A 21,945-nucleotide genomic window follows, 5' to 3' on the forward strand; every position below is an offset into this window, starting at 1 on the left:
AAATAATAACAACTTTTATTTATAATGCACTTTTAATTTGACACCATATACCAAAGTGCTACATATTATAAGGCATAAAAAAGAAAACATTGCATAAAACCAGGGTTTCCCCTAGATTGCCACTATATACTGTAGTGGTGGTGGGGGCGTGGTCAATATGACATCATATATCTGACATGATAATTTTGATTTGCAATGATGTATATATTTTCTTTAAAAAGGCTAAACAAATACTTTATGTATATATAAAAGCATATATTAGTGCTATTAGTTATTAATATTACAATGAATACTTAATATTAACATTATATCATCGGAATAACAATCAGCTTCAACACAAAGAATTTGACTCTTTGTACAATGCAATTTTAATTGTTGCTTATTGTAAAAGGTAACACAGGCTACTCTTTATTCTGCCCTCCCTGAATGTTGAAATTTCGTTTAGTAAAATATGTAAACAGTCCTTTGAGTTAGATTTGAAAAAAATTACTTAAGGTGTTTTGTTGATATTCTTAACAAGCACACTAAAGAAAGTACATTAAATATACACATGAAGTGCACATACATGTAGGAATCCCGTTAGATTATTAATATAATTTATTAATATAACTTTCTCTTTACTTTTGCCGGGTGTCGACTCATTCAGCTGACGCGCTTCTAACAGGCGATTAAATGCAAGTTTTTTTTCCTTCAAAATAAAGCAACGAGGAACGTTTTTATGATATTTGAGCTGTTTTTCAAACGTATTATAGCCAATAATACGTAAATAATAGACTATATATGGTACAAACCCCGTTTCCATATGAGTTGGGAAATTGTGTTAGATGTAAATATAAACGGAATACAATGATTTGCAAATCATTTTCAACCCATATTCAGTTGAATATGCTACAAAGACAACATATTTGATGTTCAAACTGATAAACTTTTTTTTTTTGCAAATCATTAACTTTAGAATTTGATGCCAGCAACACGTGACAAAGAAGTTGGGAAAGGTGGCAATAAATACTGATAAAGTTGAGGAATGCTCATCAAACACTTATTTGGAACATCCCACAGGTGAACAGGCAAATTGGGAACAGGTGGGTGCCATGATTGGGTATAAAAGTAGATTCCATGAAATGCTCAGTCATTCACAAACAAGGATGGGGCGAGGGTCACCACTTTGTCAACAAATGCGTAAGCAAAATTTTTGAACAGTTTAAGAAAAACCTTTCTCAACCAGCTATTGCAAGGAATTTAGGGATTTCACCATCTACGGTCCGTAATATCATCAAAGGGTTTTTGAAGGTGTGGCGGCGGTAAACTTGCCGTGGATCGTTTACATCACCGTTGTCAAACTCAAGGCCCGGGGGCCCGATGTGGCCCGCCACTTCATTTTGTTTGGCCCTCGAAAGCCTGGAAATAATATTAATCAGTAAAGTACTGTAACTTTTCTTACTAAATGTATTCTTTCTTTCTATTTTGGGAGAAAAAAAATATATGTACTCCATGTATTGTCTAATTATGCAAAAATATATTATCAAACATCTATAGGCCTACTGAAATGATTTTTTTTTATTTAAACGGGGATAGCAGATCCATTCTATGTGTCATTTCGCGATATTGCCATATTTTTGCTGAAAGGATTTAGTATAGAACAACGACAATAAAGTTCGCAACTTTTGGTCGCTGATAAAAAAAAGCCTTGCCTGTACCGGAAGTAGCATGACGTCAAAGGTTGAAAGGCTCCTCACATTTCCCCATTGTTTACACCAGCAGCAAGAGCGATTCGGACCGAGAAAGCGATGATTACCCCATTAATTTGAGCCAGGATGAAAGATTCGTGGATGAGGAACGTGAGAGTGAAGGACTAGAGTGCAGTGCAGGGCGTATCATTTTTCGCTCTGACCGTAGCTAAGGTACAAGGTCTCTTTGGATTTCACACTCTCTCCTTTTTCTATTGTGGATCACGGATTTGTATTTTAAACCACCTCGGATACTATATCCTCTAGAAAATGAGAGTCGAGAATGCGAAATGGACATTCACAGTGACTTTTATCTCCACGACAATACATCGGTGAAGCACTTTAGCTACGTAGCTAGCGTGATAGCATCGGGCTTAAATGCATATAGAAACAAAAGAAATAAGCCCCTGACAGGAAGGATAGACAGAAAATCAACAATACTATTAAACCATGGACCTGTAACTACACGGTTAATGCTTTCCAGCCTGGTGAAGGTTAACAATGCTGTTGCTAACGACGCCATTGAAGCTAACTTAGCAACGGGACCTCACAGAGCTATGCTAAAAACATTAGCTATCCACCTACGCCAGCCAGCCCTCATCTGCTCATCAACACCCGTGCTCACCTGCGTTCCAGCGATCGACGGAAGGACGCAGGACTTCACCCGATCATCCGTGCGGTCGGCGGCTCGCGCGTCTGCTATCCAAGTCAAAGTCCTCCTGGTTGTGTTGCTACAGCCAGCCGCTAATACACCGATCCCACCTACAACTTTCTTCTTTGCAGTCTTCCTTGTTCATTAAACAAATTGCAAAAGATTCACCAACACAGATGTCCAGAATACTGTGGAATTTTGAGATGAAAACAGAGCTTTTTTGTATTGGATTCAATGGTGTCCGAATACTTCCGTTTCAATGATTGACGTCACGCGCATACGTCATCATACATATACGTTTTCAACCGGAAGTTTAGCGGGAAATTTAAAATTGCACTTTATAAGTTAACCCGGCCGTATTGGCATGTGTTGCAATGTTAAGATTTCATCATTGATATATAAACTATCAGACGGCGTGGTCGGTAGTAGTGGGTTTCAGTAGGCCTTTAAACCATTTCTTAAATAGAAATAAATACTAATAATAATGATTTCAAAGCAAGTTATCCATCAATTTGTGCAATGTAAATGTAGAAATCGATTTCATGGTAAAATTGTGAAATTTACTGTGGTTTTTAGAGCATTTTTCTCTAAATGAAGAAAACAGTACTTTTTTTTACTGTAATAAACTGGTTTTGGCATTTACAGTAATACACCGAAAAATATACAGTTGTTGATTTGCGGTAAAAAAACAAAACTGGCTGCTCAGGTCCCAACATTTTACTGTTAAATTGCAGTTTTTTTTATTTACTGTAAAAAAACAAATGTACATTTTACAGTAAAATTCTGGCAACTGAGCTGCCTTTTTTTTAACCATAAAAACAGCAGTACTGCGTTTCCATTTACAGTAAAATACAATACATTTTTAGGGGAAATTATTGCAACTTACCATATTTTTTTTACATTTAAAAAAAAAAATCTTCTAATAAAATGTGTAATAATAGTATTCACTGTTAGAAGCGGCCCTCTGAGGGCAACTATAACTGCGATGTGGCCCTCAATGTAAACGAATTTGACACCCCTGGTTAAATGTCGGGGAATTCTGAAATACACATCAGATGGCCAACAACAAGCGCTCCCTGTCGTCTGTCCATCCTCCCAGGGTGTCCGTCTTCTTCGAGGAGGTTGCGTCGCAGACTGGAATTCATGTCCCATACCAGCAGCTCCTCTACTTGGGCTATGAACTTCCACTAGAGGGCAGCATGAAAGTGGTCAACCTCCCAAACACCACACGCGAGCGACCGCTCATACTGGTCAGTCACAGGCCAGAAACCAACAGCAGCCTGCCCTTCGGGGAACGTAAGATGCATCTTTTGTAACACGCATGACACTTTTTACAGGATATATTGGGTGCTACATATAATTAGCATGAGACATGTGTAATTTGTCTTTAATATTTGGTAGCTTTTTTTTTTTGTAGCAGAGACTCCAACCATCCCTCCCAAGTTTGAGGTCAAGGCAGACTACAACTTCTCCAAGGTGCTGTACATTTCTGTTGAAAAATCCCTGGGTTCCAACAGAGCACATCACAACCTCTCCCATTTCACTGCAACTGCAGGTGGTAGTGGGGGTGGTCCACCAGTACCTGAGGATAGTACAACTGCTGCACTCACACCGAGAGCTGCTGCTGGAAGGATATTACTGCTACATGTAAGGATCACTCATAAATGTTCAAGTTCACTCACTGCTTTCACTTATCATTCAATTGTGAAAGAAGCAGGAAGTAGTACTAGATTATATTAGATAATCCAGTTGTACCTAATGTCGTATTTTATTATGGTGAGGCGGAGCTAGGCTTCAGCGTGCATCCGGAAAGTATTCACAGTGCTTCACTTTTTAACACATTTTGTTATGTTACTACCTTTTTCCAAAATGGTATTAATTCATTTTGTCCTCAAAAATTCTACCCATAATACCCCAAAATGACACTGAAAAGTTTTTTCTTTGCAAATTTTTTTACAAATAAAGAAAATATAAATGCTCAATACCTTTAGCAGTAATTACAGTCTTTTTGAATACGATGCAGCAATGTACATGCTGGATGAAAACCAACGCTTCCCAACCAATCTGATGGAGCTTGAGAGGTGCTGCAAAGAGGAATGGGCCAAACTGCCCAAAGATAGGTGGCCAAGCCTGTGGCATCGTGTTCAAAAAGACTTGAGGCAGGAATTGCTGCCAAAAGTGCATCAACAAAGTATTGAAAAAAGGCTGTTAATACTTATTTTACATGTGATTGTTTACTTTTGCAAAATACAAATGAAAAATTTTTTTACATTGTCATTATGGGGTATTGTGTGTAGAATTTTGAGAACAACAATGGATTAATTCCATTTTGGAATGAGGCTGTAACATAGCAAATTTTGGAAAAAGTAAGGCGCTTTGAATACTTTCTGGATGCACTGGAAATGCCAAGTCTTATTTATTTCAGGCATATTTGTTGTATTCCAAAAACTGCAATAACTTGACTGTGTTCAGGATGAAGTTGCGCGCCGAGTGCGGCGAAGCAATGCATAATATCTCTAAGATCAGCATTAGACTGAGGTCCTGCCTCAGTGTACAACACAGGACAATCACACTGTGAGTCCAGTTGCTTACATAAAAGAAAGAAATATAATAGATAAATATTTGTCCAAACATTGATGTTACTTATCTGTTTTTTCTGTCATGTTTGTGTCTGAAGAGGTCACTGCACCTTGGGAAACCTGGATGCTGCAGATAAGAATGACAGATTGCAGCAGGTGAGTGGCGTCAGCAAGCTTAGCCTCGCATTAACTTCCTCCAGCGGGACATTCTGCGTACCTGAAATTGGATTACTGGAAAACGTGCAGAAGGAAAACCAAAACATAGGAGTAAACGCAACTCCATTTGCTTTTATGACCCTGCAGGTCAACGAGCACCTGCCCATGTATGCCGCGGGCATCCAGGAGTTTCAGAGCCGCCTTGAGCGCTTGCAGATAGAACAGGCCAAGTTAGCAGAGGCCCATGCCAGTGAGAAAATGTACTTCTGAACAAAACTGCAAGTCACTGCTTCACCCAGGGGTCATGTGCAACCTCCTTTTTGACCTCCTGTCTCCTCCAGGTGTCAAAGAATGCAGGTGCTCCTCCAGAAGATCACGTCCATTCATCAACTTTACCATAAAGACAAACATTTGGGCAGTATGTGTTCATAACTTTTACACTTCTCTCCCACACGTTTGCTGCACCTGACGTCTCGTTCTCTCCACAGGGTTGCCATATAACGACGAACAAATCCATAAGTTTGAGAAGTATGTGGCACATCTGCTGCACCGGCTGCCCTACAATCCTCTAATCTGCTTATACTTCCTCTATCCCAGAATCCACCTGTGCTTTCACATCAAGCAAATCAAATCTCTCTTCAGAGAGGACTGTGTGCAAAGGTACAAGGAGCTGTTGGTCACCTCCGAGACATGGAGCAGGTCAGAGCACACTCGGAGCCCAGAAACATCATCACTGCAAATATTGTCAATAACACACGGTGAAATTACCGTGGAAGTAAATGTGTCCCTATGTGCAGTATTTTACTAGAAATGCAGACCCATCTGCAGGACTTCAGTTCCTTCTCCGCAGGCTTGTTGGCCGACCTGGAGATAACTGAACAGCACCTCAACAATGTGAGCTCCAATCAGGGGATGTAACACAAACAACACATGCTGTTAGTTTTGCATTAATGCACTACTAAATATATATACTGTATGATAATCCCAAAACTAGTATTAAGGGTGTGTTATGATTGAAGAAACACAACAAAACAGACAATTTTAGCGCTTACCATAATTCTTGCTTTAAACCAGGCCTGGGCAATTATTTTGCCTCGGGGGGGCCAAATTTAGAGAGAAAAATGTGTCTGGGGGCCGGTATATCTATTTTTAGGAACACTTATACAAAACCTCAACATAATGTCTGATTGAATGCTAAAAATGTTATGCCAGACCGCCTTAAAAACGGAATTGAATTTTAAAAATGTTTTACTGAATGAGACATCCAGAATGTACATGAAAATAAAGAATGTGGGATTTACAATATTAACTATGAATGATAAAATACTGAATATTGACAACATATTAAAATCACACCACCTCTCGATCGACATATTTTACAATCAAGCAAAACGCAACAAAAATGCAACAAACACAGTGAAATATGAACGCAAAGGGTAAGAAAAAAAAACCCACCTACAATCTGATACATCACTAAGCTTTAGAACTTTGTTGTAAAAATCTCCTTCCGCGTCTGTCCCTGACACCCGCATTTCAGGCTGGCCGCTCTGGAAATACTCTGTGGAAACGCTCCTCACCCACACTGCTGGGTGCCTCATCCTAGCTGCTGTGACGTAGATTACCATAGTAACTAATTAGATTACCATAGTAACTAGTATATCATGCAAAAGCGCAGAGTTCAACCACATCATAATGGCCGCTACAGTTTCCATCTTAAAGATCTAAAAAAATGATTTGGGAATGTCCGGCGGGCCAGATTGAAAAGCTCAACGGGCTGCATGCTGCCCCCGGGCCTTAATTTGCCCAGGTCTGCTTTAAACTGATTATGTATTTTATTATTCTTAAAACAATGGTGATTGCTCAAAGACTGCGATGGAAGCTCGGCTTCTACTAAAACACAGATGCCAGGTGCCCGCCACATTATTTTATATGGCCCGCTCACACCTGGAAATCCTATGCGCCAGTAAGTGCCTTACCTTTTCTTACTAAATGTATGAATTTTTTCCATTTTGAAAGTAAAAAATATATCTACTGTGTGAAATGGCATAACTTTTAAAATTTACAAGTATCCAATAAGGCAGAGCTTGGAAAATATTTTGACTCGGGGGGGCCACATTGAGAGAAAAAAATTTGTCTGGAGGGCCAATGTGTATGTGTGTATAAATGATATATACACATTTAGCTGTAAAAATCTGCTGTACACTGTGTGTTTGGGTCCCTTTTTTTCAGGAACACAAATACCAAAAGTCACAATGTCCAATAGTTCTAAAAAAGTTATAACAGACCACCTCAAAAAAACGGAAGGGAATTTTACAGTTTTTTACCGAATGGGATACCCAAAATGTACATTAAAATAAAAAAAGTAGTATTTACAATATTAACTATGAACAATAAAACACTGAATATTAACAACATATGAACATCGCTCCTTTTTTTCTTCTCAGACCAGCTCCTCGATGGACATCTTTTACAATCAAGCAAAACACAACAAAAATGTAACAAAGAGCGAAATATGAATGCAAAGTGTAATAAACACCTACAATATGATATATTATCACTTTTATGCAGACATTTGTTGTAAAAATTTGCTTCCGCATCTGTTCCAGACACATGCGTTTGGGGCTGGCTGCTCTGAAAACAAACCCCGCCCAATCTGCTTTGTTCCTGGTCTGAACTGCTGTGACGTAGATTACCGTAATAACTCGTAAAACACTCAAAAGCGCAGATTTCAACCATTGGAATACTTTCTATAGTTCAAGTCTTACGGTCATTTAAAAACAGCACTGCACATTATAATGGCGGCTACAGGTTTGATGTTAAAGGTCTAAAAAAATTATGTAGAACGTCCGGCGGGCCGAATTAAAAACCTTAATGGGCCGCATGTGGCCCGCGGGCCGTATTTTGCCAAGGTCTGCAACAAGGCAACAAATATTATATTATCATACTTACTAAACAGTTTTTTTAATCAAAATAAAAAATAAACACCTAAATATCTGTTTGACTTAGGAAATTTAAAGTAAGTTTTCCATCTGATTGTACACTGTAATAATGACAAAAGATTTTACGGTAAAATGCACGGTGGTTTTTGCAGTACAATACTGCAAATAAAAAATAAAAACTCTACCGCTGTATTTTACAATAACATTTTGTCAACTGAGCTGCCAGTTTTTTTTACTGTACAATATACGGTTGTTGTTTTTACAGTGTTACTGTAAATGGGAAAACAGTACCAAATTTTTTTTACGGTAAAAAATTGGCAGCTCAGTTGCCAGAATGAAAAAAGTAGTGTTACTGTTTTTCCATTTACAATAGTGTGTTGTAAGAACCGTTGTGACTTTTACTGTAAAATTCTGGCATCTAAGCTGCCTTTTTCCCCGTAAAAAAAAACATTTACTGTATTATTTTGCCATAATATTCTGGTGACTTAGTTGCCAATATTTTACTGTGAAATATCCAGATGTTGTACGTAAAAATATATGCAAAATAATTAAATGCAGACGCAAATTCATATATTAATCACTGTTACAAGCGGTCCTCTGAGGGCAGCCATAACTTATGTGGCCCTCAATAAAAAACAGTTTGACATCCCTGTACTAAAATGTCCCCCCAAAAAATAAGAGGTCAAATAAATACTTTTGTGTTGATATTTCGTTGACTAATAGTGCGTCAGAATATGTTCAACTTGTGTTCAAAGTCAGCTACTTTTGTGACATCTGACGCAATTTTTCTTGCGGTAGTGTCACAGTGCATTACGAGCGTCCAGTGACTTCAATGGAGGAGCGTAGAGTGGGTTGTTCCACTGCAGCGAAACTAGACTTTGTCCCACCCGTCATTCGCCGAGCGTCGCAGGAAGTTAATGGCCTGGACGCTGGGCTTCTGCTTGATGATTGGATGATTTGTCTGAGGCCATGTCCACACGAACGCAGGTACTTAATAAATGCACACTTATCTCTGCGTTTAGGCCTCTTGTCCACACGCAGATGCATACTTTGGTCTTTAAAAACGCAGACTTTTACAAACACTGGCCAATATGTGGAGTTCTAAAACTCTCCGCTTAGCGTATGCGTGTAGACGGCACAAACGGAGACTTGTGATGACATCACGGTTGTGGGCTGTCATTTCCAAAACTCAACAACACTATAAGAGGAATTACCAGTGGTGGGCCAGCAATGCCTTCTCTGCTGGCCTAACATAACCAGAAATCATGATCATAATTAAAGATAAAAGTAATTTTTAATTTACTTTCCCTAAATTTCTAAACGTATTCATATTCTCTTCATGTCATATTATGCTCCTTCCAGTGCTGTTGTTTTTAGTTTTCCAATCAGAATTCAGCTAGCTTATGTTGCCATGCTGTACGAAATCTGTCCGGTGGCCTTCAGAATCAACAATACGGGCGTCTTTGCACTGTAAGTGAACGGGCACATCAAGTTGATAGATAGTTGCTATAGCCAATCAGATCACAAGTTGTTGTCAGTAAGGCCTTCAAGCTGGCCTCACGTTGAACGTGACATTTACGCGTCCTGTGATTGGATACTCACTGGGACCGCTAGTGGATGAATTTGAGAACACATACAGTTGATAGACAGTTGCGATAGCCAATCAGATCACAAGTTGTTGACCGTAGCCTATCTAGGTAGCCTGATGTTAACGAGACTGTGATTGGATACTCACTTGTCATTCCAAAGTGAGTATCCATTCACAAGTTGCAATTTAGCAGGAAGCAGGAAGTGTTGCGCCGTAGCCATACCGGGCTGCGAGTTTAGTAACCATAGCGCAGAGCAGTGATGATCAACCGACTGCGAGCGGTACCACTGTCTTAAACGGCGACGAATGGTTGCTACAAATTGTGAGTTCAAATATTTAATTTCTTTATTTTTTCACGTTTAATTTGTTTTTTGCAATTTAAATTTTGACAGTACCACATAAGATATGTTTTAATTGCTGATGCGGGTTTATTGATTTTTAAATGCGCCAGAAAATAACCCGTTTTGTACACTGTTGAGGTGCGCCAATGCTCAGTAGTGCGTAAATGTGTTCCTGTATAGTATTTATCCAGCAATGGTCATGTGGTGACATCAATTATGGTATTTTGAGAGGTAATCATTGAAGTCGGACATCACTGAAGACCTAGGTGGGAAACGCACGTCCCGCCATTGGGAATTACTGTATGTTTGAACCGGATGTAGCTGAGATGGGCTCCGGCGCCCCCCGCGACCCCGAAAGGGACAAGCGGTAGAAAATGGATGGATGGATGGATCAAAATAGGCTTTGCAACAGTCCCGCTGGTGCTAATGACAGTCAGCTGTTTTGGATACGATCGCTGTGGAACTTCCAGCTGATGGGACAATTTTAACAAGCAAAAAAAATTGCTCTGTGTCATAAGAAAGGTGCAACATTATCTCATGTTTTTAGTCCTTATTTGACGACAAATCAACTTATGTGTCTTGCTTACATTCTTGTAGATTGAGCCGACCAAGTGCGACCAAGCAACTAAAAAAAAAAAACACGATCTAATGTCGTCTTCGTAGTGCAGAGGTGTCAAACTCGTTTTCATTGAGGGCCACTTCACAGTTATGGCTGCCCTCAGAGGGCCGCATGTAACAGTAAATATACTGTATGATCGCCTCATGATATTGAAAAAAATAATTAATCAAAAATAATGATTAATCATTATAACAATGTGAATAATCACACAAAAAATTGTAGCATAAATTAATTCAGATGGGCCTTTAGATAAAACTCAGCAAATAAATGACGTGCATTCAAGTAAAACATTTAAAAATATTCTGACAGTAAAATCGTTTCTTTGTTTAATTATTTTTAGATTGTATAAATTGTAACAACCTGTGATTAATCATGATTAATCCAAATTCAAAATTGTGATTATCCATACAGAATCTAAATTTAAAACCGTGATTAATCATAATTAATCCAAATTAAAAATGGTGATTAATCATGATTAATGCAAATTCAAAATTATGATAAACCATATAGAATCTAAATTTAAAACAGTGATTAATCATAATTAATCCAAATTAAAATTGTGATTAATCATGATTAATCCAAATTTAAAAATTGTGATTAATCTTGATTAATCCAAATTCAAAATTATCATAAATCTGATTTTTTTTAAAGAATCATTTGACAGCGCTAATTATTACATAATTGCCTATGAAATTATTACATTTCTTTTATACAAATTGATGGATAGCTTGCTTTGAAATCATTAACCATGGTGACAAGCAAATACAGTATTTATTTTTTTTGTAATTTTTTTTTAATAGATAGAAAAGAATAGAATAGAATAGAAAGTACTTTATTGATCCCTGGTGGAAATTCAGCATGATGTTAATATAATGTTTATTGCATGATCAGATAAAGTCAAAATACATGCAATTGCACACAGTAGGCCTACATGCAATGTTTATGTCAAAATAGAAATACATTTAGTAAAAAAAAATTAGGTGCTTTCCTGACACATTATTTCCAGGGTTTCGTGGGCCACGTAAAACAATGTGGCGGGCCAAATCTGGCCCGGGCCTTGAGTTTGACACCTGTGTTGCAGTGTGTACTGATGTTAGACAATATACTCTTAATTGCACATGTACTATATCACTATATCCATGATAAAATGCTTTATTTTTCCACAAGAGTTTTGTAGCGACACAAGCACGATTGTGTGCTTTATATAGGCACTTAAACATGCAAAATAATGCATGCTGGTTTTAGAAATAATATACAATTCACTGCACATGTAATACATCACCATGTTGCTGAACATGTTATAATTCTGTCAGTGTTAGGTTTCAGCAGGGTTTTAAAGATAATGTACATGTCATTGTGTACGTCTAGTAGGGTTGTCCCGATACTAATATTTTAGTACCAGTACCAAAATGTATTTTGTACTTTTCTAAATAAGGGGGACCACAAAAAATAGCATTATTGGCTTTATTTTAACAAAAAATCTTAGGGTACATCAAACATATGTTTTTAATTGCAATTTTGTCCTTAAATAAAATAGTGAACATACAAAACAACTTGTCTTTTAGTAGTAAGTAAAAAAACAAAGGCTCGTAATTTGTCTGCTTACATTAGCAGTAACATATTGTGTCATTTATATTCTATAATTTTGTCAACATTATTAAGGACAAGCTGTAAAAATTGATTATTAATCTACTTGTTCATTTACTGTTAATATCAGTTTATTTTCCAATTCAACATATTCTATCTACACTACTGTTAATCAGAATAACTGTAATAATCACTTATTCTTCTGTTGTTGGATACTTTACCTTAGTTTTGGATAATACCACAAATTTAGGTATCGATCTGATACCAAGTAGTTACAGGATCATACATTGGTCATATTTAAAGTCCTTATGTGTCCAGGGACATATTTCCTGAGTTTATAAACATAATATGAATTTTAAAAAAAGGAAAAAAGATTGTGTGACCCAAAAAAAATATTGATGTAACCATTGTAGTATTGACTAGATAGGCTCTTGTACTTTGTATTATTACAGTGGGATGTCAGGTGTAGATCCACCCATGGCATTTGTTTACATTTTGACGCCGGTGAGCTACGGTGTGTAGTGAAGCATGTTTAGCTATTCCTCGTCCTGCAGGGATGATACTTGTAAGAAACTTACTTTATTTGTCGCCGTGAAGGCGAGGATTAGTGATTTAGAAGTAGCTAAAACACTGCCGACTGCAAATGGACGTTCGCCGCTAGCTAGCTAGCCAAGTTTTAAAGCACCTCTTCCTGAGGGTGTTTCAGTGTTATAACTTCACCTTTAACTTTAGTTTTTAGGCCAAAATGCGTCCGTTCTCCCTTTTTTGTCTACACACTGTATCTGCTTGTAAGTACTCTGTGTGTGTGCGCTGCCGAACATGCTCCTCTGCTCGTAAAACCAGCAATGTCACGACGTGATGACGCGCCGTCATGCCCGGGAACCGGTACTTAAGTATAGTACCGTTTTAGATTCATAAGTACCACGATACTATACCAGTACCGGTATACCGTACAACCCTAACGTCTAGTATATCAAAACAAACAGAGGTGACAGCAGGTGTATGCGTTGGTGTGTAGACAAAGACAGTTTTTAAACTACACTTGTGGGGATGGAGATTGTTTTAACCCCAAATATGCATTTTTGAAACTCTCTGTGTTCGTGTGGACATGGCCTGAGGCTGAATCTATTTTTGATTAACAGTCAAATAAGTTAGTCAGCAATCTTGAAATACAAATCACCGCCAAAGCATTTTTCAAGTTTAATTTCGTTGTTCTGAGTTGGTACGGAAAATATTACAATTCAAGTGATGTTTTCTTTGCCTAATACAGCATATCTTCATTGTATATTATCTCTTATTGGCCAGTGTCCTTGTGTTTAGAGAGGAGCTGTAAAGGAGCTTCCCCTTCTTGAAAGACCAGCAGTCGCCACTGTTGTAAAACATGTCAGCATTCCTAATATTTTTGCATCATCTGCTGGTTATATTACAAAAAACTAAACCAGTGAGGTTGGCACGTTGTGTAAATGGTAAATAAAAACAGAATACAATGATTTGCAAATTCTTTTCAACTTATATGCAATTGAATAGACTGCAAAGACAAGATACTCAACGATCGAACTGGTAAACGTTGTTATTTTTTGCAAATATTAGCTCATTTGGAATTTGTTACCTTCAAAAAAGCAAGCACAAGTGGCAAAAAAGACTGAGAAAGTTAAGGAATGCTCACCATCCCACAGGTGAACAGGCTAATTGGGAACAGGTGGGTGCTATGATTGGGTATAAAAGCAGCTTCCATGAAATGCTCAGTCATTCACAAACAAGGATGGGGTGAGGGTCACCACTTTGTGACCAAATGCGTAAGCAAATTGTCACAGTTTCAGAACAAAATTTCTCAACCAGATATTGCAAAGAATTCAGGGATTTCACCATCTACGGTCTGTAATATCATCAAAAGGTTCAGAGAATCTGGAGAAATCACTGCACTTATTTTTCATGGACGCCCTGCTTATTTCAACAAGACAATGCCAAGCCACATTCTGCACGTGTTACAACAGCCTGGCTTCATAGCAAAAGAGTGCGGGTACTAGACTGGCCTGCCTGTAGTCCAGACCTGTCTCCCAATGAAAATATGTGGCGCAGTATGAAGCCTAAAATACCACAACAGACACCGCGGACTGTTGAACAACTTAAGCTGTACATCAAGCAAGAATGGGAAAGAATTCCACCTGAAAAGCTTCAAAAATGTGTCTCCTCAGTTCCCAAACGTTTACTGAGTGTTGTTAAAAGGAAAGGCCATGTAACACAGTGGTAAAAATGCCCCTGTGACAACATTTAAATTTTAAAGGCCTACTGAAATGATTTTTTTAATTTAAACGGGAATAGCAGATACATTCTATGTGTCATACTTGACCATTTTGTGATATTGCCATATTTTTGCTGAAAGGATTTAGTAGAGAAAATCGACAATAAAGAAAAAAAAAATTTAAAAAGCCTTGCCTGTACCGGAAGTAGCGTGACGTCACAGGAGCTAGTATTCCTCACAATTCCCCATTGTTTACAATGGAGCGAGAGAGATTCGGACCGAGAAAGTGACGATTACCCCATTAATTTGAGCGAGGATGAAAGATTCGTAGATGAGGAACGTTACAGTGAAGGACTTGAGAGGCAGTGATGGACGTATCTTTTTTCGCTCTGACCGTAACTTAGGTACAAGCTGGCTCATTGGATTCCACACTCTCCTTTTTCTATTGTGGATCACGGATTTGTATTTTAAACCACCTCGGATACTATATCCTCTTGAAAATGAGAGTCGAGAACGCGAAATGGACATTCAGTGCCTTTTATCTCCACGACAATACATCGGCGAAATGCTTTAGCTACGAGCTAACGTGATAGCATTGTGCTTTAAGTGCATATAAAAACAAAAAAAATAAACCCCTGACTGGAAGGATAGATAGAAAATCAACAATACTATTAAACCGTGGACATGTAAATACACGGTTAATGCTTTCCAGGCTGGCGAAAGTTAACAATGCTGTGCTAACGACGCCATTGAAGCTAACTTAGCAACCAGACCTCACAGAACTATGTACTCTCTCCTTTTTCTATTGTGAATCACGGATTTGTATTTTAAACCACCTCGGATACTATATCCTCTTGAAAATGAGAGTCGAGCACGCGAAATGGACATTTAAAGTGACTTATCTCCAAGACAATACATCGGTGACACACTTAGCTACTGAGCTAGCGCGATAGCATCGTTCTCAAATGAAGATAGAAACAAAAAAAATAAACCCCTGACTGGAAGGATAGATAGAAAATCAACAATACTATTAAACCGCGGACATGTAAATACACGGTTAATGCTTTCCAGGCTGGCGAAGGTTAACAATGCTGTGCTAACGACGCCATTGAAGCTAACTTAGCAACCAGACCTCACAGAACTATGTACTCTCTCCTTTTTCTATTGTGAATCACGGATTTGTATTTTAAACCACCTCGGATACTATATCAACTTGAAAATGAGAGTCGAGCACGCGAAATGGAAATTTAAAGTGACTTATCTCCAAGACAATACATCGGTGACACACTTAGCTACTGAGCTAGCGCGATAGCATCGTTCTCAAATGAAGATAGAAACCCATCAACAGCCGTGCTCACCTGCATTCCAGCGATCAACGGCACGACGAAGGACTTCATCCGTGGGTTTGGCGGCAAGCATCGGCTAGGCGTAGTAAGTAGTCCTTGTTGTGTTGCTGTAAGTATTGTAATGCCCCGCAGTGGAGAAGGAGTCACACAGACGAGGATGCGCTGCTCAATCGCTTTATTAACAAGCGGTAACTGGTTGTAGTTCAAAAAGTAACGCACACACATACACGAGCTGCTGTTAGCCAAAACTCACGCTCACACACACTCAAGTTCTCCGCCAACTCACTCGCGCATGCGCGTTCCCCAAACCCTTAAAGACACAGTACACTCATGCAAATATCACAGATATTACAGTATTGTACTTAGCCGCTAAGACACCGATCGATCCCACCTACAACGTTCTTCTTTGCAGTCTCCATTGTTCATTAAACAAATTGCAAAATATTCACCAACACAGATGTCCAGAATACTGTGGAATTTTGTCAAAGAAAACAAGAGGCTTTTCTATCAGGTCCGATGGGGTCCAACCACTTCCGTTGCTTTTGTGACGTCACGCGCATAAATCATATCCAAAGGAGTTTTTCAACCGGAAGTGTGGCGGGAATTTTAAAATTGCACTTTATAAGTTAACCCGGCCGTATTGGCATGTGTTGCAATGTTAAGATTTCATCATTGATATATAAACTATCAGACTGCGTGGTTGGTAGTAGTGGGTTTCAGTAGGCCTTTAAGTTAATGATTATTTGCAAAAAAAAATTAAGTTTCTCAGTGTGAACATTAAATATCTTGTCTTTGCAGTCTATTCAATTGAATATAAGTCTAAAAGGATTTGCAAATCATTGTATTCTGTTTTTATTTACCATTTACACAACGTGCCAACTTCACTGGTTTTGGGTTTTGTACAAATTAATTATTGTAAAAAAATTACATTATTGTTTTGATAATACATTTAATAATCTCAACGTAAAATATTTTCCTCTTAAAATTGCAACTTTAGTCTTACTTTTCAAATTTTCTTGTAATCAGACTATTTTCGTTGTATTAGATGGAATTTTTTTGGTATATTAGATGGTAAAAATTCCTGCTAATATACTGAAAATATAGTCTGATTACAACATTTACAAAATTTGAAAAGTATCTGAACCTTTTTTTTTTTTTTTACCAAATATTTTTATTGAATTTTGCAGACAGTACAGTATGATGGATCATGGCAACAGCAAGTTAAGGTACCTGCACATTTTACAACATGTAACATAATAAACCCCAGCCCTTACAATACCCACCCACTTAATTTCAAGGTAATTGTCATCTAGTGCCCACAACAAATATAGACACACATGAATATATGCAAACTTAGATTCAATCTAACAAAATATATTAAGATAAATAAAAGAATAGATAAGGTAAAATAAATAAATAAATACTACATAAGATATACAATAAAATATAACGTAAAAGTAAATAAACAAAGGGATTGAGGGTCGGGAGGGGGGGGTCTTCAGCGGTCAGCCCTGTCTAAGTTGTGTTACTCGAATCGCTTGGGGTGATGTCAAGCTTGTCCCTAATAAGGTCTAGGAGGGGGCCCCAAGTTTTATGGAAAGATGACACAGATCCTTTCTGCGAGAACCGAAGCTTCTCTAGTTGCAGACACCGCAAGACATCTTTTATCCAACTGTTATGGCTCGGCGGAGACACAAGCTTCCATTTAAAAAGAATTGTACGCCTAGCCAGCAGAGTCGTTAACGCAATGACATGACGAGCTGTTGCAGGTAGACCGTCCACCTGCGGAACGCCAAAAAGGGCAGTCAGCGGGCTGGGTGTTATTGTCCTATCAAGGCCTGCCCGACAGTGTCAAAAATAGCCGACCAAAAACTTGAGAGTTTTGGGCACCTCCAGAACATATGCAAATGGACAGCTGGGGATTGTCTACAGCGGTTACAAGCGTCGCTATGGTTGGGGTATATTTTAGCCAGTCTAGCATTGGTGAAATGTGCTTTATGTAATACCTTACATTATATTAGGCCATGCCTAGCGCATATAGATGATGAATGTACCAGCCTCAAAGCCTCTCGCCACCTCCCGTCAGGTATAGGTGCCCCAAGGTCATGCTCCCAGGATTCTCTGACAGATGCAGTGTTAAGTGGATTCAGAAGGCCGATTTCATTATATATGACAGATATCAAACGTCGTTGGTCAGAGTCAAAGGAGAGAAACCGATCGATTTCTGCTTCTGGGGGGCGGTTGGGAAAGTGAGGAAATTGTTTTTTAATAAAATGCCTTGTTTGGAGGTATCGAAAGAAATGAGTATTAGGCAGATTGTATCTTGTTGACAGAGAAGGGAAGGAAGAGAACACTCCATCGTGGTACAGGTCATTGAGAATTTTAAGGCCGTTAGTCGACCAAGCGCGAAACGCGGAATCGGAGCAGGCAGGGAGAAAGGCGGGATTGTTCAAAATCGGAGCACTGCTGGAAGCCCTGTGTAAGCCGTGATGTTTCCTAAATTGAGTCCAAATTTCAATGGTATTTTTAACAACTGGGTTTAGGGAGGTCCCCAATGAACATAAGGGTAGCTGTGAGCAAATCACCGTGTGCAGGGAACCATTAGACGATGCCACCTCTATGTGAGCCCAAGGTGGACAGGCGGCTGGGGAGTCGCAGCGGGCCCAGTACAGAAGTTTATTAATATTGCAGGCCCAGAAATAATTTCTAAAGTTTGGAAGTGCTAGACCACCCTCCGCCTTAGGGAACTGTAGAATGGCTTTCCTAAGGCGGACTGGCTTGTTTTGCCAAATAAAAGCAAGAAGTTGTTGATCAAGGCCAACAAAAAATTATTTGTTGAGACATATAGGGATATGCTGAAAGAGATATAAACATTTCGGAAGTAAAATCATTTTTATGAGGTTAATGCGGCCAACCAGGGATAGGGGGAGGGCAGCCCACCTGGACAAGTCCGATTTACATTTGTCCAAGAGTGCCTGAAAGTTTTTACGGAACAGCTCTGTGGGAGAATTCGAGACGAACACACCCAGATATTTAAATCCGTCCTCTGAGATCTTAAAGGGGAATTGTGAGCGTGGGAGTGACCTTGCCAAATTATTCACAAAAAATAGTTCGCTTTTCTGAATATTCAGTTTGTACCCTGACAAACGACCGAACTGATCCAGAATCGATAGTATATGGGGAAGCGAGGACGAGGGGTCCGAAACGAACAACAGAAGATCATCGGCATATAGGGAGAGCTTATGAACCCGACCGAAACGAGTGATACCCCTAAATTCCTCCCAATTCTTAAGCCAAATAGCAAGCGGTTCAATGGCTATATTAAACAGCAAGGGTGAAAGCGGACATCCCTGCCGGGTCCCACGCTGGAGAGGGAAATAAGCTGAACGGATGCCGTTAGTATGTTACGGAGGCAAGCGGAGTCTCGTACAGGACTCTAACCCAAGAAATAAATTTAGGATCCATCCATCCATTTTCTACCGCTTATTCCCTTCGGGGTCGCGGGGGCGCTGGAGCCTATCTCAGCTACAATCGGGCGGAAGGCGGGGTACACCCTGGACAAGTCGCCACCTCATCGCAGGGCCAACACAGATAGACAGACAACATTCACACTCACATTCACACACTAGGGCCAATTTAGTGTTGCCAATCAACCTATCAAAACCAAATTTCTCCATAACAAAAAATAAGTAGCCCCACTCAACCCTATCGAACGCCTTCTCCGCATCCAGCGCCACCACAACCTCCGGAGTATCAGATGGCGGAGAGAGAACTATATTCAACAATCTTCTGGTATTGAAAAATGGATGCCTCCGTATCTGAACCTTTTTGAGAAAATTAGTCTCATAATATTTTGACTTTATTCTTGTAAATACAAATGTGTTTCTTTCCTCCTTACAGTGTGAGGTTTTGATATTTGTGTCAGTGACATTTCAGTTTCATATGTCATTTATCCACCTCAGACTCTGGACAAGGTCTTGGTCACGCTGCAGACGGGCAACGCAGGACCGAAGCAGAAGGAGACATCAGCCATGAACAAGGATCAAATGGTGTCCAGGTTGTGTTTGTTTGTGTGTGTGTGTGTGTGTGTGTGTGTGTGTGTGTGTGTGTGTGTGTGTGTGTGTGTGTGTGTGTGTGTGTGTGTGTGTGTGTGTGTTCTAGTAGTTCTACCCTTCTTGAGACATCAACAAGGAAAAGTGAAGTGAATTATATTTATATAGCGCTATTCTCTAGTGACTCAAAGGGCTTTACATTGTGAAACCCAATATCTAAGTTACATTTTTAAACCAGTGTGGGTGGCACTGGGAGCAGGTGGGTAAAGTGTCTTGCCCACGGACACAACGGCAGTGACTAAGATGGCAGAAGCAGGGATCGAACCTTGGACCCTCAAGTTGCTGGCACGACCACTCTACCAACCGAGCTATACCGCTCCAAAGTACCTTCCATATGAGGAGGTGTGAACAAGTTAGGACATAAATCATGGTCCCAATACGGAAAACCATTGCATCTAATAAAGAATGTCTCATTTGCACCCAGGTGGTGAAATCTATCAAAATTAGGGTGGTCCCAAAATTTGCCTTTGTGTCGGTTTTAAAAGTGCTCCCCCTGTGGTCAACATATGAAATAACAAGTATGTGTAAAAGTTTGAAGTGCTCGCCCTCTGACCTACGTATGTAAAAACAGGTGTGTGTAAGAAATTGAAATGCACCCCCATTGGCCAAAATTAATGAAATAAATATTATGTATATAGAGACATACTGTAATAACTTGAAGTAAATAATGAAGATTAAAAACCAATTACAAACAAAAAAATCACCAACATTTTTTTTTACTAAAAGCTTATCTTTTTTTATATTTGCATAGTATGGATATATTATTAATGATGTAAATATAAATCTTTATATATCTAGAAAGGGTGGTCCTAAAGAGGTAGGCATTTTTCAGAGGTCTCAAGAAGGTAACAAATACAAGAATGTAGTTGTGTGTTACAGTTGGTCTATAAGCACATGTTTCATTGTTTTGTAGGATGCACCACCTTAAGGAAGAAATGGAAATTCTTGTCCGGGAACTGCAGTGTAACAACGCCATTATTGAGAGGTATTTTAAATACTCATTTCACAGCACTAAACAAGTACCAGCGTTTTGTACGATATATCTTTAATTTTCTGTAGTCTAGGACCAGGGAACTCTGCACCCCCTGAAGATCCGATCGTGGGCCGGCCTCGTACACTCTGACTGGCAGCGGGTTTATCTCCTCACGGACAGATGCTGGTTGGACTGCTGTGATGCTACCAAGGACCGCCTTAGGTAGACCGCAGAACAGGAACCAATTAAGAGATAAGAGGCACGGTTGGGACAAAAACGCCACTTTTGTGTGTGTGTGTGTACATGTAAGCGTGTGTGAAGAATGAGTAATATATAGATACCGGTAATAGACTGAGGGCCTGATTTACTAAGATCAAAATACCTCCTGCTAAACAGCGTGTGCAATCAGTAAAATGGCGCGTACTATCAGTGGGCTTGTTGCGTGTGCAGTTGTAAAGTGGTGCAGACTGCCTTATTTAAATGAGGATTTTGCCCGTACCAGAGGTGTGGACTCGAGTCACATGACTTGGACTCGAGTCATGAATTTGATGACTTTAGACTCGACTTGAAAAAATGTAAAGAGACTTGCAACTCGACTTAGACTTTAACATCAATGACATGTGACTTCACTTGGACTTGAGCCTTTTGACTTGACATGCCTTGCTACTTTCCCCAAAACCCAAAGATTAAAAAGTTATTCAGGAGCGCTCCGTAGCTTTCATTTTGTACTTGTCTGTCTATCAGCGTGTGTGCTGCTTGTCAGCGTGTGTGCTGTCAGTACAATAGCCAATCGAATTAAATCGATGTTGTTTTCATCCCACAGCACTCATCCAATCAAATTGCAGGACAACCACGAACAAGAGTTGTCAAACAATGCGCCAGTGAGAAAGATTTATACAAAAGTTGGTGTCGTTCAGGTATAAAAACTACGACTTGGTCAACAAAAAACAAATTGCAGTATGCAAAACATGCAGTTCGAATATTACAGACAACAACTTCCAACTTCGTTCGACATTTGAAGTTGCACAAAGAAGGGTGAGTTTTGAATGTAAGCTAATGTTTATTGGCTAAGTAACGTGACTTT

At 39.2% G+C, this 21,945-nt stretch overlaps 1 protein-coding gene across 4 annotated transcripts in view; it reads left to right on the top strand.

The window, feature by feature from the left end:
• Positions 1–21,291, top strand: part of ikbke (inhibitor of nuclear factor kappa B kinase subunit epsilon) — a 47,363-nt gene extending 26,072 nt beyond the window's left edge. For 2 of the 4 annotated variants that reach the window (XM_062054871.1, XM_062054878.1), the window contains exons 9-21: positions 3,479–3,675; positions 3,797–3,855; positions 3,935–4,026; positions 4,852–4,953; positions 5,057–5,114; positions 5,262–5,374; positions 5,456–5,532; positions 5,603–5,642; positions 5,712–5,813; positions 5,912–6,008; positions 19,739–19,833; positions 20,802–20,873; positions 20,948–21,291. In XM_062054871.1, the coding sequence (XP_061910855.1) occupies positions 3,479–3,675; positions 3,797–3,855; positions 3,935–4,026; positions 4,852–4,953; positions 5,057–5,114; positions 5,262–5,374; positions 5,456–5,532; positions 5,603–5,642; positions 5,712–5,813; positions 5,912–6,008; positions 19,739–19,833; positions 20,802–20,873; positions 20,948–21,011 (1,168 nt within the window). In that variant the 3' untranslated portion in view covers positions 21,012–21,291. Of the gene's footprint in view, positions 1–3,478; positions 3,676–3,796; positions 3,856–3,934; positions 4,027–4,851; positions 4,954–5,056; positions 5,115–5,261; positions 5,375–5,455; positions 5,533–5,602; positions 5,643–5,711; positions 5,814–5,911; positions 6,009–7,558; positions 7,847–19,738; positions 19,834–20,801; positions 20,874–20,947 lie in introns of those variants that run through there. The other 2 variants (XM_062054886.1, XM_062054894.1) reach the window with 2 other exon arrangements.
• Positions 21,292–21,945: the final 654 nt, after the last annotated feature.

The sequence above is a fragment of the Entelurus aequoreus genome, linkage group LG01 (genome assembly GCF_033978785.1).
Source record: "Entelurus aequoreus isolate RoL-2023_Sb linkage group LG01, RoL_Eaeq_v1.1, whole genome shotgun sequence".
NCBI classification, from domain to species: Eukaryota; Metazoa; Chordata; class Actinopteri; order Syngnathiformes; family Syngnathidae; genus Entelurus; species Entelurus aequoreus.